At 44.4% G+C, this 16,647-nt stretch overlaps 1 protein-coding gene across 1 annotated transcript in view; it reads left to right on the top strand.

Moving 5' to 3' along the window:
* The window catches only part of vwf (von Willebrand factor), a 136,497-nt gene that overhangs the window by 70,097 nt on the left and 49,753 nt on the right, over nt 1-16,647 (top strand). Inside the window, exons 29-37 of the mRNA XM_080207269.1 lie at nt 1,182-1,301; nt 3,189-3,332; nt 3,471-3,614; nt 6,219-6,380; nt 7,187-7,233; nt 9,918-10,095; nt 12,634-12,854; nt 13,059-13,251; nt 15,364-15,711. Coding sequence (XP_080063395.1) covers nt 1,182-1,301; nt 3,189-3,332; nt 3,471-3,614; nt 6,219-6,380; nt 7,187-7,233; nt 9,918-10,095; nt 12,634-12,854; nt 13,059-13,251; nt 15,364-15,711 — 1,557 coding nt within the window. The remainder of the gene's footprint in view (nt 1-1,181; nt 1,302-3,188; nt 3,333-3,470; nt 3,615-6,218; nt 6,381-7,186; nt 7,234-9,917; nt 10,096-12,633; nt 12,855-13,058; nt 13,252-15,363; nt 15,712-16,647) is intronic.

Genomic DNA, 16,647 nt, shown 5'->3' on the forward strand with positions numbered 1-16,647 from the left:
GTCCAACTGAGATGAAAATTGGTTACAATATTTCTACATAAAGCTTGTATTGTAAAACTGGCCTTGAATATTAGGACTTATTCCCGTGACAAATGAGGCACCTGTTGCAAGATGTGGGCAGGATTTTTAAGTTGGCATGATTTCCTAACATTCTCTCCAAAATGTCAGTCGGGAACGCACTTCCCTGCCCCCCCACACACTCAGGAGGGGTTCCAACCTTACAGAGCTGCTGGATAGTCTGACTGGCTGGAGGCTCTGTACCCAGTAGCAACAGTGCCTGGGTTTGGGACTCGAAGCAGTTCCCATTCTCTAAATCAGACTGCAGAGCAGGCTTGAAGGACGGAATGGTCGACTGCTCTGTCTCTTACGTTCTAGGTGGAAAAACCAGGGTGTTAGGGAGCGCCCATGGATTGGCAGAACCCAATGTGCAAAGAGGGACTGACACCAACATGACAGTCTAAGAATATGGGATAAGGCATTCAGGACTGAGATGAGAAAGAATACCTTCACTCAATGAGTTGTGAACCTGTGGAATTCTCTAGTACAGAAAGCTGCTGGGGCCAGTTTATTAGATATGTTCAAGAGGGAGCTGGACCTGGCCCTTGCGGCTAAAGGGATCAAGGGTTATGGAGAGAAAGTGGGAGTGGGATACTGAAGGTGCATGATCAGCCATGATCATATTGAATGATGGTACAGACTCTAAGGGCCGAATGGCCTACTCTTGCTCCTATTTTCTATGTTTCAATGTTAGGTGGTTGATGATTTTATTAGAATTATAAACAATGACATTTTGCCTAAGCATTTTGACCATTTTATTAAAAATAGCCTACTGAAAAATTTCCAACCCACACATTTCTGTCACTATTTACTCTTGCCAGTGTCCTCCAGCACTCAAGCAACTTGATATTTCTTCAGTAGCATAAGACATGTTCCCTCACCATCTCATTTCAATATACCATCTGCATTGTTACATTTAGGAACTTTGCGTTGCTGAGACAGTTTTATTAAGGTGTAAGATACAGTCAGTTCATCAAAATTCACGCACAAACTTTAGAGTGCATGCTTTTTATGCAGAGTAGCTTTTGTCCCTGAGCAATGTGTTCCAAAATGATGTGACTGCTAAAGAAAAATGTATGTGGATGATTGGAGAATGTTAACCCAATTCTATCTCTTCCTCGTAGCTCTGTGCCCCGAGCCAATGGACATTATTCTACTCCTCGATGGCAGCGACAGTATTGGGGAGACAGAATTTGAAGAAATGAAAACATTTGTGAAATCCTTTATTGGAAAAATCCAAACAGGTCAGTGCGATGAACATCAACCTTATGGAAAGCAATAAGCCACCACGCAAGCCCAGTCGCAGCTCAAATAAGTGCCCATAATAGAAACAAAAAGTAGTAAGTGTGACTGCAAGGATGGAGAAATTCGGGGAGTGTGACAGATCGAGAATGGCTTGATGCAGCTTTAATAATAAAGGCTTTATTGCTAACAGAATAAAGATATCTCTGTACAAGTTAAGACTAGATTACAAGTGCGACTGCTCTTCTTGACTCCTGGGCTCCAGCTGCGAGACCTTCCTCGATCCGTGGTCCACACCTTCCTGCAGGTAGGCTCAGCTTCCTGCCGGGGACATCCATAGGATCCTCGCTGATCGTGTAGCCCTCAGAAATTTCCAGCCAGTATGGCCGTATCTGCCTTAACCAATTATGTCTCGTTAAACAAGGTCTGTGACCCTTGATAACCAAAGACTGGCAGTTTTGCCATCTGATTCTGACATGCCACTGTTACTGTTACAGCACCTAAAGCTGGCAGTGGTTCTCCAGTACACGCGGACAAAGCAGCAGCCGTCTCACTTAGTCTTAATGGTCGGAGTGTTTATGAAGATGACAAAATGTATGTTCCTTTGTGTCGCCTCAGTTTTATCAGGATGTCCAGCTAACGGTGGTTAACCATTATATTTATAATTAAATGAAGGCACACAGCCCCCAGAAGCAATTTTAATGACCAGCCTTCCTCCTGGAAGTGGAGTAGTGTCACAGCTCTCATCCTATCTCTGGTCAAAGACAAAATGGGCATGTTCAGTTTGGTTTCAGCTCCTGTTTCAGCTTTTTAAACACTTTTAAAAATTTTGAGTTCCTACGTAACTGGCAGCCTGGTGGCACAGTGGTTAGCACTGCTGAATCACAGCACCAGGGACCCAGACTCAATTCCCGGCTGTCTGTGTGGGGTTTTGCACATTGTCCCGTGTCTGTGTGGATTTCCTCTGGGTGCTCCGGTTCCCTCCCACAGTCCAAAAGACATGCCGTTTAGGTGCGTTGGCCATGATAAGTTCCCTCTCAGAGTACTCGAACAGGCGCCGGAGTGTGGCGACTAGGGGATTTTCACAGTAAATTCATCGCAGTGTTAATGTAAGCCTACTTGTGACACTAATGGTCAGAATTCTCCAGTCTTTCATGCCGGCGGGGTTCTCTGCTCCGATTGGCAGTGCACCCCCATCCTTGTGTTTCCCGTGGGCGTGGGGTAATGTTAAAGGGAATTCCCACTGACAGTGATAGGACCAGAGAATCCCACCACTAGCAAACAACGCGCCACCCCCTGCTAGTGGGAAACAGGCAGCTAGAAGGCCAGAGAATCTCGCCCATAAACTTTAAACCCTCTCTTTTCTTTCAGAATGTCAGATTTCCCCAATATTTCAGCAGGAATTTTGAAGGGTCGCTCTTATTCTACCGAGTGGCATGGTAGCACAGTGGTTTAGCACTGCCGCTTCACAGCTCCAGGGACCCGGGTTCGAATCCCGGCTCGGGTCACTGTCTGTGTGGAGTTTGTACATTCTCCTTGTGTCTGTGTGGGTTTCCTCCGGGTGCTCCGGTTTCCTCCCACAGTCTAAAGATGTGCAGGTTATGTTGTTTGGCCATTCTAAAATTGCCCCTTAGTGTCCTAAGATGCATAAGTTAGAGGGATTAGTGGGTAAAATATGTAGGGATATGGGGATAGGACCTGGGTGGGTTTGTGGTCAGTGCAGATTCGATGGGTCGAAGGGCCTCTTTCTGCACTGTAGGGTTCTATAGTTCCAGCTGCATTGCTTCAACCCCACCCCCCTATTCAGCAGATCCTGAAGGAGTTTTGTTTGATGTCCATCAGATGAAGAATTATTTTTATTATTCACTAAGTCATTTTTCCTATTGTAGGAGACGATGCCACTCATATCTCTATCATACAATACGGGAAGACCAACACATTGGAAATTCCTTTCGATGAGAATCAGGAGAGGGAAAATCTTATACAGCTGATTGATAATATTCAGCAAAGGATACCAGGACCAACTCAACTAGGTGCAGTGGCTATGATGTTAAAATGGTTTCCTTATTGAATTTTTCAGAGATAAGAATTTTGCCCTTTTTAAATGGCTTGGAATGTCTGCAAGCAAATGTGACAATATCTTCCTAAAATGTCTTTGCGATTTGTCACAGGGAAAGCACTGTCCTTCGCCATGCAGACTGGAGTAACAGAGGCAATAGGAGCACGAGTGGGTGTCCCAAAGGTTGCTGTAGTGATAGTTACTGACAGCTCTAAGGATAGTGTTGATGGGGCAGCGGAAGAAGCAATGGTAACAGGTATGTCACTGCAACAAATAATAATTGCACTGAAACCGGACTTCCATTGAATACGAGGCTACAGAGCAAGTGCTGGAAAATGGGACGAGGATAAGTTGCCTGATGGCTGGCATAGGCCTGATGGGTCGAAGGGCCTCTTTCTATTCTGTAAAAGTCTATGGGAGCAGTAATTGTTGAACAAATGTGAAAACAGACCTGTTTTTTGGCAAGAGAAAAATTCAAAACTTATGCCATTGAGAGAAAAAAATGAGGCAAAGTGCAATTCCTGCCAGTAGGAGGAGTTCTACTCTTGCCGGGAAGCTGGCTGCAGACTGCTAGAGGATGCCATTGTGCATGCACCGATCTCCCAGTGCACTGATCACGGCCCAAACTCCATTGACTACGCCCCTGTTCACCAAGATTGCATCCTGGGGCTCACTATTAATACTAAAAACTGTTCATGCCCTTCCCGGACGTGAGGTTGATTATTACGGCAGATTGCTGCAAGTAAGATTGCGAGAGGCGAGAAACGGGGTGCCAACCTGGTTTTTTGCCTCTCTTGTGATCTTACTGGCTCACCACGTCGATCAACCGGTGTGACAAACTGGTAAGATCGCTCACCCCATGACTCTTCCAAAATGTGTCATATGGGGGAGGATTGCATTTGGGAGGGGTTGGTTCTATCTTTTGGCTTAACTGAGGTGGCTGCATCTTAAATAGATGTAAAATATTACATGGCGCTATTTAGAAGAAGAACAAGGAAATATTCCTTGTGTGTTCTGGCTAATAATTGCCCCTCAACAACAACATCAAAACACAATCACTGTAGTAACTTGGTCAACCTGTTATCAATGAACATAGAACCTTTATTAACAGGAATAACTATACCCAAGAGCAATGCAGATTCAATGCTTAGTCATGTCTCCAAGATCTAACTGCTGGGACAAGCCCAGACAAGTTAAAGTGAAGCCCCAACTCAGTTCCCAATTGAACAGTCTAGTTATGTGACCCTAGGGCCAGGCACCATAATCACACTGCTATTTTTGTGAGTTTACTGTTATTATTTTCTACATTACACCAGTGACTATACATATAAGATACTTAATAGGTTGTAAAGTGCTTGGGGCTTTTCTAGGCTTGTGAAATGAGATGTATAAATTCTTCTTTCATCATTAATTAAGCTACAGGAAATGTTCATTATTTATCTCCAGCTGTCAGGCGCTGATACTATTTGGACCAGGATTTCCCGGCTCAGCCGGGACCTTCTGGTTCCGCCAAACATCCAATGGACTTTCAGCTGACCCCCGCACCCCTGTGAGGTGGCACTGGAAGATCCCAGCTCAATTTATCTTAGCGCAACCCGAACAAGGAAAATTCCAAACGGAATTGTTGTCCGGGCCCACTTTGAAAGATTGATTTTACTTGAGAGATTGCGGGGGCGGTGGGGGAGGGGTGGGATTTCTCTGGAAACCAACAAAGGCCAATAGTGGGCGGGGTAACAACATTGAAGCTGACTACAGCAATGTTGGCTTTCTCCTTCTTACAGTGCAGCAATTTGGGGGAAAAAAAAACGTCAAGGATCTATGATGAATCACCAGCAGGACGGCCACTGATGCATTCACCCGGTAAGAAGTCTGACAACACCAGGTTTGAATCCAACCAATTTATTTGATAGTAATCCCACAAGCTTTCAGGGTTTGCCCTTTGTCAGGTGAACCTGACGTCATTCACCTGACGAAGGGCAAACCTCGAAAGCTTGTGAGTTTACTATCAAATAAATTGGTTGGACTCAAATCTGGTGTTGTCAGACTTCTTACTGTGCTTACCCCAGTCCAACGCGGGTATCTCCACATCATGGCATTCACCCCGCCAGCGACTTAAACAGCTGAGGATTGGGGCACCATTTTTAAAGGCCACCCAGCACAGAGAGAGCAAACTACTTCATCCTGGAAACCACCCCCAACATTCTTCTGGCACTACCTGGGCCTTGCCCCTGACTAACCCCTGGGCACTGCCCAGACGCTACCAGTGTCCAGGCAGAGCTGTGGCAGGGCCCTCTTCTTCCTGAGCCCTCACCTCAGCCCCCCGTGAGATCCGCTCACCAGCGCACGCTTTGGGAGACCAGTTGTGATTCACGTCATTCTGCTGTCACACTGACGTGAATGGATTTTTGAAGGAAGATGATTCAGGTGCAGGACCTGATAATGATTTGGGAATATGTTCAAATGTTGCTGGCACTGGGGGAAGGAGATTGAATCGTGCATTTATGCTGATGTAAAATTTTGCGGTTCTCACACTATTTTCCATTCCCGTCGCAGAACTTACCCAGCACGAGCAGGAACGGAAAATCGCAGCCTTGGTGTCAGAGCCTGCTTCTGTTGAGTATGTGATAAAATAGGCAACAGTAGGAGAACACCCAGTCACACTTTGGCACCATATTATTGATATGAGTACTTTTCTTTTCAGAGTAGTGAAATTCTAACAATCACAGTATAGTCCCTGAATGGATTTTATGTAAACAGGACCCTGGAGAATGCAGTTAATCTGAGTTTCAGCAACCTCCAGCTGAACTCTGTGATAATTCCTTGATTGTCACCTTATTTTTCTTCTTCCCTTTTCTGTTAGGTGTCACAGTGATCCCAATAGCAATAGGACAAAAATATGACGAGCACCAACTTCTAACCTTAGCTGGGGAGAGGTCACATCACATCATTCATCTGGGTGAAATGGAAGACCTTCCCACAATGGTGACACTTAGCGATGAGTTGATCAAAAAGGTCTGTGCAGGTGAGGCTGATAAATGAATATTGTGAAGTAATTGTTGGGATGCAAAAGAAGATATTTTGGAAGAAGACCCTGAATTGTCTTTATAAATGATATGATTTATTATTGTCACATGTATTAGTATACAGTGAAAAGTATTGCTTCTTGCGTGTTATGCAAAGCATAATAGAACATAGAAACATAGAAAAACTACAGCACAATACAGGCCCTTTGGCCCACAAAATTGTGCTGAATATGTCCCTACCTTAAAGATTACTAGGCTTACCTATTACACTCTATCTTACTAAGTTCCATGTGCTTACCTAAAAGTCTCTTAAAAGACCCTATCGAATCCGCCTCCACCACCGTTGCTGGCAGCCCACTCCACGCACCCACCACTCTCTGAGTGAAAAACTTACCCCTGACATCACCTCTGTACCTACTCCCCAGCACCTTAAACCTGTGTCCTCTTATGGCAACCATTTCAGCCCTGGGTAAAAGCCTCAATGTTCATTGAGAAGGAAAAGAAAGGGTGCAGAATATAGTGTTACAGTCATAGCTAGGGTGTAGGGAAAGATCAACTTAATGTGAGGTAAGTCCATTCAAAAGTCTGACAGCAGCAGGGAAGAAGCTGTTCTTGAGTCGGTTGGTACGTGATCTCAGACTTTTGTATCTTTTTCCCGACGGAAGAAGGTGGAAGAGAAAATATCCAAGATGGGTGAGGTCCCTAATTATACTGACTGTTTTTCCAAGGCAGCGGAAACTGTAGACAGAGTCAATTTTCACCAACACAAACAGGATTAATTTCAGTTTCCATTTCTCTTTCACAGCGACTTCCCTTCCGGAATGCATTGATGATGAAGGGAATCGACGGCAGGTAAACTCCATCATAGAAGAGAATGCATTAATGCTAGTAATATGGACCCACACTACCAGTCTGCGCTTGCGCTGAATGAAGTTCTATTTGCTCTGTTGTATTCTTTAAACGTACACAGGGTCACAAATCTTTTCCACAGACTTGCTTGCGTATAACTTGGCCAGGAGTGCGGTGGGAGTTGTTCACAAATGGTCTTTCCACTGGGCTTCCATTGGAGCCATAACCATGGAGTGGGACCAATTGTGAAGGACGTGTGGGTTAAGACAAGGAACAGAGGCTGCAGAATGTTTCAAGAGTTCAGTACTTTGCTATCAGATTGGTCATCAAAAATTAATACCAACTCGAGCGCCCACTCCCTTTAATATCTACCCAAGTGCCACGTAAATATTTTCCACACACTGCAGGAGACATTTTCTGTCGCCGTTCGCCCCATGGCGATGCCAATGGAAAATCTCATGAGACGGCAGGAATGGGAATCTTGGCGGCGAGATCCCATTTTCTGGCTTTCCTCGCCCCTCACCGGGAGGTTCCCACCCAATCAAAACCATTTAAATAAATTTAAAGGACTTCCCCTTTGTTCCTTCCAGGTAAAGAACCCACGCCCCCTCCCTTCCTTGCGACATGACATCACACCAGTGAATTTTATAACAGGAATTTTAAAATGTGAAGTAAGCAGAGGTGAACCTGCTCGGGGCACAAATCTCAGTGTAGCCCCAACCTGGGAGTGCCTGGAATGGGCCCTCTGGGGAGCTCCATTTGTGGGGAGGGGTGTCCCCTTACCGGTGGGGGGTGGGGGGTGTCCTCTTCTGTTGTGTGGGGGAGTGTCCCCACCTTATGTGTGGGGGGAGGGGCAGTGTCCCCACCTTTTGTGTGAGGGGGGGCAGTGTCCCCTTCTGTGTGTGGAGGGGTGACCCCCTTATGTGTGTGCGGGGGGTGTCCCCTGATGTGTGTGTATGTGTGGGGCGGGGGGGGGGTTGTCCCCTGTATGTGTGGGGGGTTTGTCCCAGTGCTCCTGAGTTATGGGGAGGTTAGTGGGTTACCTGTGTTCATGAGGGAGGAGCTTGCCTCGGTTCCTGTTGAGTGAGGGAGGTGGGTGTTGTTCTCTGTATCCCGGGGTGCAGTGGAGAGGGAGGGAAGGTGGATGGAGGATTGTTCCAATGCAAGGTGGCTCTCTTCGGCCCCACTCTGCATTGTGACGGTGAAAACCAGGGCCCTAGATTCTCTGAAGGGACAACTCGGCCACTGAAGAGACACACACCGGTTTTCTTGCCTCAGCCAGCACCCTGTGCAGAGAGTTCAAAACCCTCTCAACTGCCTTGATTTATATCCTTTCCAAAGACAATTAAATCTACAGCATCTACACATATTCCCTCTTTTAAGCTTAAATCTGTATCCTCTCATCCTCCTTTAAAATTGTTGCCACAATGACTATAGTTGGAGTTAAATGGATTGGTTCTGTTGTGCTGAATAGTGTTTTTCTATTAGCTGCTAACACAACATTAATTTACAAACCAATGTCCACATAGAATCAACAAATAATACTCTATCATTATTATTACTCCCATTTTTATAAATGATATATTCTGCCTGCATGAATTGGAATAACGTTACAATTTGAGGTTTTAAGAAGAATAATAGCTTGAATTTTTTTAAACACTTAAAGAGCGGAATTTTCTCCCTCTCTGTGGTGGGTTTCATGGTGACGGGAGGTGGCGTGCCGCTCGCTGGTGGCGGAATCTTATGGTTCTGCCATTGTCGATGGGGTTTCCCATTGAAAGTACCCCTCGCTGCTGGGAAATCCGGGTGTGCCATCAACAGCATTGTAAGATCCCACCAGGGAGAACGGCAGAAAGGTTTTGGTGATAGTCTCGGTGCCAAGACTGAAATCAGGTCATGAGCTGGACATCGCGAACCGGTGGGGGGGGGGGATGTTATTCATGGCAACCAATTAAGAGTTTGCCGCAGGACTATCTTCATAATGTCAGCCTGATTTTTCAGTCTACTGGTCAAATGAAAAAGCTTTTAGAAGTGGCTGCTGCTGGGACTACAAGGAGAGGAAGGTGGTGCCTTCATGTCAAGGTGCCCTCAAAAGGCAGGTAAGATCATTCTGATACATGCAAGAGTCAGGCACGCTGGCGATCAGAGCGGTGACCCCGGAAGTGATGGTGTTGGAGCCAGGGGTTGGGTACTCCATCAGCCATTGAGTAGACACAATAGAAAGCTCACCCCCATCCTGGTGCAGAAAGTGGCCTGTAATTAGCCAATCAATTGTAATTATTGGCTGCCCAACCTCTGGTTGCCTGTTGCTGCTGTTCTCACAGTAAGAAGTCTCACAACACCAGGTTAAAGTCCAACAGGTTTATTTGATAGCAAACACCACTAGGACAGGTTGAGGCCGTCCTAGTGGCTTTTGCTACCAGATAAACCTGTTGGTCTTTAACCTGGTGTTGTGAGACTTCTTACTGTGTTTACCCCAGTCCAATGCCGGCATCTCCGCATCATGGCTACTGTTCTCACCATTAACAATATCCCACTGCTACGGGAGTGTGTTCAGCTTCCCTCCCGATACCTTGCATTTGTTGTGGCCTTTTGCAGACCAGCCCATCTCCAGAGGGCTGGTGAAATTCAACCCCATTTACTTGTGAGAACTGATACTAACACTGACTTCACTACATTTGTTCTAGGCTGGAGAGAAATGGGTGTTGCCTGATAAGTGTCACAGTTTCACATGTAAACCAAATGGGGAGGTCCTTTCCTCAAACCACAAAGTGAACTGTGAGAAACTACAGAAACCAACTTGCAGCAACAATCTTCCCAGCATCAAAATTGAAGAAACATGTGGCTGTCGGTATGCGTGCCCCTGTAAGTAGCATGATAAAAATGGTCATTTTTAATCACGGGTTTTTTTGGGAGGTTAGAACAGAGTCTCACTTGACCCTAGTTAAACAGTCTTTTGTTCCAGGACCCTTTTGATATTTTTCACTCAGCTAGATTTTGTTTTAGTTGGAGCCACTTTCTTTGTTTATCGCTCACTCCCTCTCATTCATGTTACTTGTATGTTAGCCTTCAGGTTTGAATTTTGGGAGCTGTGTGCTGACATCCAGGGGTGGGATTTTCTGGCCATGCTCATCCCAAGACCAGAAAATCCTATCCGAGGTCAGTGGACCTTTGCATGGGATCCGTGTCCCGCCCGCTATGATTCCCCTGGAGGGTGGGACTGTAAAATTCTGCGTCCCGTCCCCCCCCACCCCCTCACCCCAGTATCTGTGCTCTTGTCGTTTGATAGGCCTAGGTAAAACTGCCCCCCAGGCTACAGAAAGCAGATGCAACAGCCAACATTCCTGGAGTACGTTCTGAACACACTATTCTGAGTGACTAGTTAAAAGGTCAATGTAAAAATAACTTCTGTGTTGGCAGGCCAAAGGCACCCAGGGGACTAAATATTCAGTCTGTACTAGAACTAAATGTTTTTCATCCCATTGGTTTTAGTAGAATGAACATTATGAGATAAAGGTGAAAACTTATCCTGTGCAATGCCAGGCCTTATAAGGTCCATATTTCATTGGGCAAGTGGTGTTGGGGGCAGGGGGCAGAAATGTGCTAAATTGGCGAGAGTTGTAACACTGTGTCACTTAGTAATATTACATAAAGTAATATCATAACTTAATAGTTAAGCAGGATACATATTGACATCATAAGGAAAAGATTGTTGGAACTTTTTTTGTACTGCAGTTTAATATTAATTTGATGCCCTTCCTTAAAAAAATATTTTTAAATGACAAGATAATTCCAAGTCAGGAAATTGTGGGTTCATGGCCTGCAACGGACACCAAGGGCAGATAACTTTAGCTAACAATACTATGCTGTATTATTTGAGGAGCTGTCTTTCAGGTGAAGTACTGCACTAAGGGCCTGTGTTTGGGGATAAATGATAAATGTTAAGTGGATCAAATCCCCTTTCTACTTAATCCCTTAAAACTAATGTGTTCATAGTCCCATGTCAAAGATAGCTCATTCTTTAATAATCCTTTTGAGTTCCACAACCTATAATTGTTTCAGCACGAGGTCTTAAATTGAAATTAAGACCTCCTGCTGAAACAATTATAGGTTGTGGAAAGCAGTCAAGCATTAATAATGACATAATGTTAACTCAAATTCCAAAAAAACAGCTATGGTAACTGCTAGGAAGGGCGTTGTTGCTTCACACTGATAGAGGCAAGCTTTTTTAATTGTTAAAGGGGTGGGATTTAGATAACTTCACAACGTGACAGTTGTATAGTCAGTTTTTCTGCCATTCAAAAGCATTCACATTTATTGTAAAAACTTGTAGTTCCCACACTGAACTCAGCACTGAATTCAGATGGCCCTGCCAAGCTTGGGTTTTCCCTTACCAGCATCAATGTGATCCGCTGGAAATGAAAGCGGAATTTCTGGGTCCCACTACCCATTTGGGAAGCAGTCTCTCTGTGTACTTTGGGGTGCATTTAAGACATAAAAGGGCAGTATAGAAAATACAGCATTGAGTGATCAGCCTACATTATGTGCTCATTATCTGTTGCAGGCCTTGAACCCACAATTCTGTCATTCAGAGCTGTTTAAAAGGGAAAAAAATAATTTTTTAAAGCAGTTTATACTGAGAGATTTCAAAATAACATTAGACTGTAGCACCAAAACTCTGAGAGTTGTTTCTTTTTCATGTCATGATTTTTAAAATAAGATGTCATTTGATCACGTAGACATAGAGAAAAATTTCCCCTTTTTGGAGGAATCCAAAACTTGCAGCTGTAAGCATAAGATAGTCATTAATAAATCCAACAAGGAAAGTAGGCCATTCAGGGAGTGGTTAAAACGCGGAACTCACTGTCACAAGGAATGGTTAAGGCACAGACAAATGTCAAGGGAATCTAGATAAATACATGTGGTAGAAATGAATAGAAGGATATGCCATTAGAATTATAGAATCCCTACAGTGCAGAAGGAGGCCATTAGGCTTATTGTGTCTGCACTGACCACAATCCAACTCTGGCCCTATCCCCATAACCCCACGTATTTATCTTGCTAATCCCCTGACACTAAGGCAATTTAGCATGGCCAACCAAACTAACCTGAACATCTTTGGATTGTGGGAGGAAATTAAAACACCTGAAGGAAATCCACACAGACACTGGGAGAAGGTGCAAACTCCATACAGACATTGGCCTGAGGTCAGAATTGAACCTGGGTCCCTGGTGCTATGAGGCAGCAGTGCTAACCACTGTGCCACCATGCAGCCAAATGAGATGGGGGAGGGGAGGAAGTCTCCTGTCAAGCATAACATCGGTATAGACCAGTTGGACCAAAGACCTGTTTCCAAGCTGCAACTGTTATGCAGTATAGATTACATTCCTTTTTTATTAACAGGTGTATGTACAGTGTCTGCAAAAACACAGATTTCTACTTTTGATGGCCATGAATTCCCATTAACTGGAAGGTGCTCATACTTGTTGCTACGAGTTGAAAATCAAGATACAAGATTAATCCTCCATAAGGGTTCATGTCACTTGGACCCCAATGAGGACTGCATCAAAGCAATTGAAATCAATCAGCATCATACCAAAATTCTGCTGCATGATGACATGACTGTGAGTACATACTGCTCATTTTCAGTTAACTAGCAGGTCAAAGCTATCCATGTGATAAGGTGCTACGTAAGTGGTTTATACTTACCAGTTGTAAACAAATATTACTGTGCTCAGTTAGATATGACCAAAATCAGGAGAGAGTGGAATCAGATACATTTTGTTTATGAATGAGAATTTTAATCTGTTCTCTATTCTTTTTATTAGATTTCAGTCAATGGACAACTAGCCTTTCCACCTATAACTGTTGGGAATATAGAGATCATTGACCATGGCTCCAGCAATGTTGTGGCTAATATCCCAGATTTGGGGTTAATTCTTGTCAACAGCCCATTGAACCATCTTTTTGGTCTTTGGGTTTCTCCAACACTGTTCTTGACCAGAGTATCTGGGCTCTGTGGTGAGTGTGAAAAGCTGTGCGATGGACACTGTTCTGCCTGGATATTTGTAGATATTGTTAGCCCATTAATGGGCATATCTTTTCAAAAGAAAAAAAAAGGTGGGATTTACGCAGCCCACCAGCAGCGTGTTTTCTGGCAGTGATGGTGCTGCCAATGGGATCTTTCAGTCCTGCCGATGTCTACGGCATTTTGCATGGCTCGCCCGTCCCACTGCCAGGGAATCCACCATGGAGGTGTGGGCATTTTGGGAAGGGGGGCTGGGAGGTCACTTTTGGTGGGACCAGAAGACCTGTTGGCATGAAGGGCTAGAAAAATCACCCTCCCCCAGATTAATTCCCTAAAGACATGCTCCTGGTACGTAGGAGCCTGTATGTGCACATATCAGACATGTCTGGAACACAGACTTTTAGAAGTATGCGACAGACTGATAACACATCAGACTGTCAGAAGTACTAGGAATGGATCTTTTTCTTTGTTGCTTTTACTGATATCAGGAGGCAGTATTACTAAGAGGTATGCCATGATCTTAAACAATGGTGGAGCAGGCTCGAGGAGCCAGATGGCCTACTCTGACTCCTAATTCCTATGTTATGTTGCAACAGTATTGTTCACAAGGTTACACCACTCGATGGGGTGAGCTTCATGGGTCTGATGAACTTTACCATCTCTTCATTATTTTTCTATGGTTTTGTTTCAACTGACAATAGTAAGTTAACTGAAGTTACTATCCTCGTTCCCATTTTGATAGGTATTTTTTCAATTTATTAGTGCTAGCTCTGGCTATGGCCACTTGTTTTTGGTCTCCCAAATCTTTGCAAGTGCCATTCTATTACCCATTTAAACGAGTTATGTGTGAGACTAGCTCACCTTTACTCTCCCACAAACTGAGTTACCAATCTTGAAATCAGAACTCCAGTACATGCAGATATCTCAACGTGAACTCCACAGTACAACATTCTGCCAAGATTTTTCCTCGCTGACATGAAATTTAGGCCTAAAACTGTTTTTGAACTGTGTTCAGTAATGTATTGGAACTAAGTGAATTTGTTATTTTGTTTTGGTAATTGGGAAAGCAAAGAGGTTGGAAAATGACACATCCCGATGTTCATTGTTCCACTAGATTTTCTTTTCATTTTTTCACTCTGTCCTTAATGTGGGGGCTTTGGAGAAGGTGCAGAAAAGATTTACCAGGATGTTGCCTGGTATGGAGGGCAATTAGCTATGAGGAGAGGTTGGAGAAACTTGGTTTGTTCCCACTGGAGCGATGGAGGTTGAGGGGAGACCTGATAGAGGTCTACAAGATGATGAGGTATGGACAGAGTGGATAGTCAGAAGCTTTTTCCCAGGGTGGAAGAGTCAATTACTGGGTGCCTAGGTTTAAGGTGCGAGGGGCAAGGTTTAAAAGAGATGTACGAGGCAGATTTTTTACTGAGTCGTAGGTGCCTGGAACTCGGTGCTTGGGGAGGCAGTGGAAGCGGATACGATAGTGACTTTTAACGGGCGTCTTGACAATTTCATAAATGAGTTGGGAATAGAGGGATGCGATCCCCAGAAGGGTAAGGGTTTTAGTTAAGTCGGGCAGCATGGTCAGTGCAGGCTTAGAGGGCTGAAGGGCCTGTTCCTGTGCTGCAATTTTCTTTGTTCTTAAACTTACAGAGCCAGTGCTCAGAGTGGACTGAATCCATTCCTTGCTTGCACCAAAAATCAAATTCAAAATCCATTGAATCCAATTCAAGGGCCCCACCAGAAAGACAATCAAAATCAAAGCTGACAAGATGAGGCATTGCACCCTACCTTGGGCTTGATCTGATGCTTAGCCAAAAAGCTGAGAAGTGCATTGCCTTCAGCTGCCTAGGTCTAAACTCTGGAATTCTGTCTGTGACCCTCTGTACCCCCATCACCCTCCTTTAAAACCATCTTTAAAGCTTCCCCTTTGACTAAATCATTGGTCGTTTGTATTAATATTTGCTGATACGTTAAATTTTGTTTGAAAACTTGCCTGTGAAGTGTCTTGGAACATTTTATTCTGCCAAATGTGATAAATAAATGCAAATTGTTGTCAGCTAACATTTCCCTTGGTCACTCTATTATTTTAAATTGTTTTCATTCAGGGACATGTGACAATGAACAGTTAAATGATTTTGAACTCCGGGATGGCACTATAACTAATGACAGCCTCACGTTTATAAATGACTGGACTCTGAAAGAATCGCCGTCACAGAGTTGCCAGGAGCAAGTAGCAAAGGTGCCGCAGTGTGCACTGACGGGGGATGAGTGTGGCATTCTGCACTCTGTGGTGTTTGACGAATGCCGCAAAGTGGTTGACCCGCAACCGTATCTCAGAACGTGCGAGCAGAAGGCCTGTAATCACAGTGACGTCTGTGACTCCATTTCAGCGTACAGCTTCAGGTGCAAACTTCTGGGCATCTGCGTCAATTGGAGGTCTGATGACTTTTGCCGTAAGTTCAATTCATCCTTCTTTTTATTGACCCTACAAGTGCCCTGAGCGGACAAACAACCAGATGCGATACAGGAAAGTTATCTCAGGTGCACGTGGTGCTTGGTCTTACTTCTCACAGAATGATCCATCCCTGCCACGAGATGTATGATTAAAATTCCATAGGGTACATAGAGGGGAATGTTTTCCTCAGATGGTTGAGTCCAGGGTAAGGGGGGCATAACAGTTAAGATTAAAGCCAAGCCATTCAGAATTAAACTCAGAAAACGCATCTCCACCCAAAGGCGAATAATAACACTTAATAATAATTTTAATAATAATTTGGAACCCTCTCCTCCAGCTGTAGATGCTGAGACAATTGGAGATTTCTGGACTTTTATTGGGTAAAGGTTTCAAGGAATATAGAAAGGCGGGATAGATCAGCCATGATCTCATTGCCCTGTGGTGCTGACTTGGAGGAAGGAATGGCTGACTCCTCATTTTATCTTGAATCTTTACCATACACCATTTAATTGTGTGTTGTTGAGATGGAGTGCAGTGTGCCTATTGCACATCTGCAGTTCCTTTGACTGTACATTCACCCTGACTATGTGAGATGCCTTGTTGATGCAGAGTTTTGCTGGTGTTGAACACGGTTCTGAATTTGGGCTGAAGGTCCATCGCTTTAATTCAGGACAAAATAAAACCCTTGAAGGCCATGCTGCCACTCAGTTGACGCCTCCTGGCAGCTGAGCTGCAGATAGCCAAGAATGTCTCCTAAAGGGAATGTGAAGGCTGTTAATGTTCTTAACATTGATGCTGTCTGATGCTTCCTAACCACTGACATTAAGATATGCCAAATCAGCCAGTTGGGTGCCCACATAAGCACTAAGCAAGTGCTTGATTCTTGTTGACAAGAAAAATGCATTCATCGCTTTGCCTGTGGACAGGAGACATC

This window comes from Carcharhinus amblyrhynchos, chromosome 19 (genome assembly GCF_965287045.1).
Source record: "Carcharhinus amblyrhynchos chromosome 19, sCarAmb.v2.hapA, whole genome shotgun sequence".
Lineage (NCBI taxonomy): Eukaryota > Metazoa > Chordata > Chondrichthyes > Carcharhiniformes > Carcharhinidae > Carcharhinus > Carcharhinus amblyrhynchos.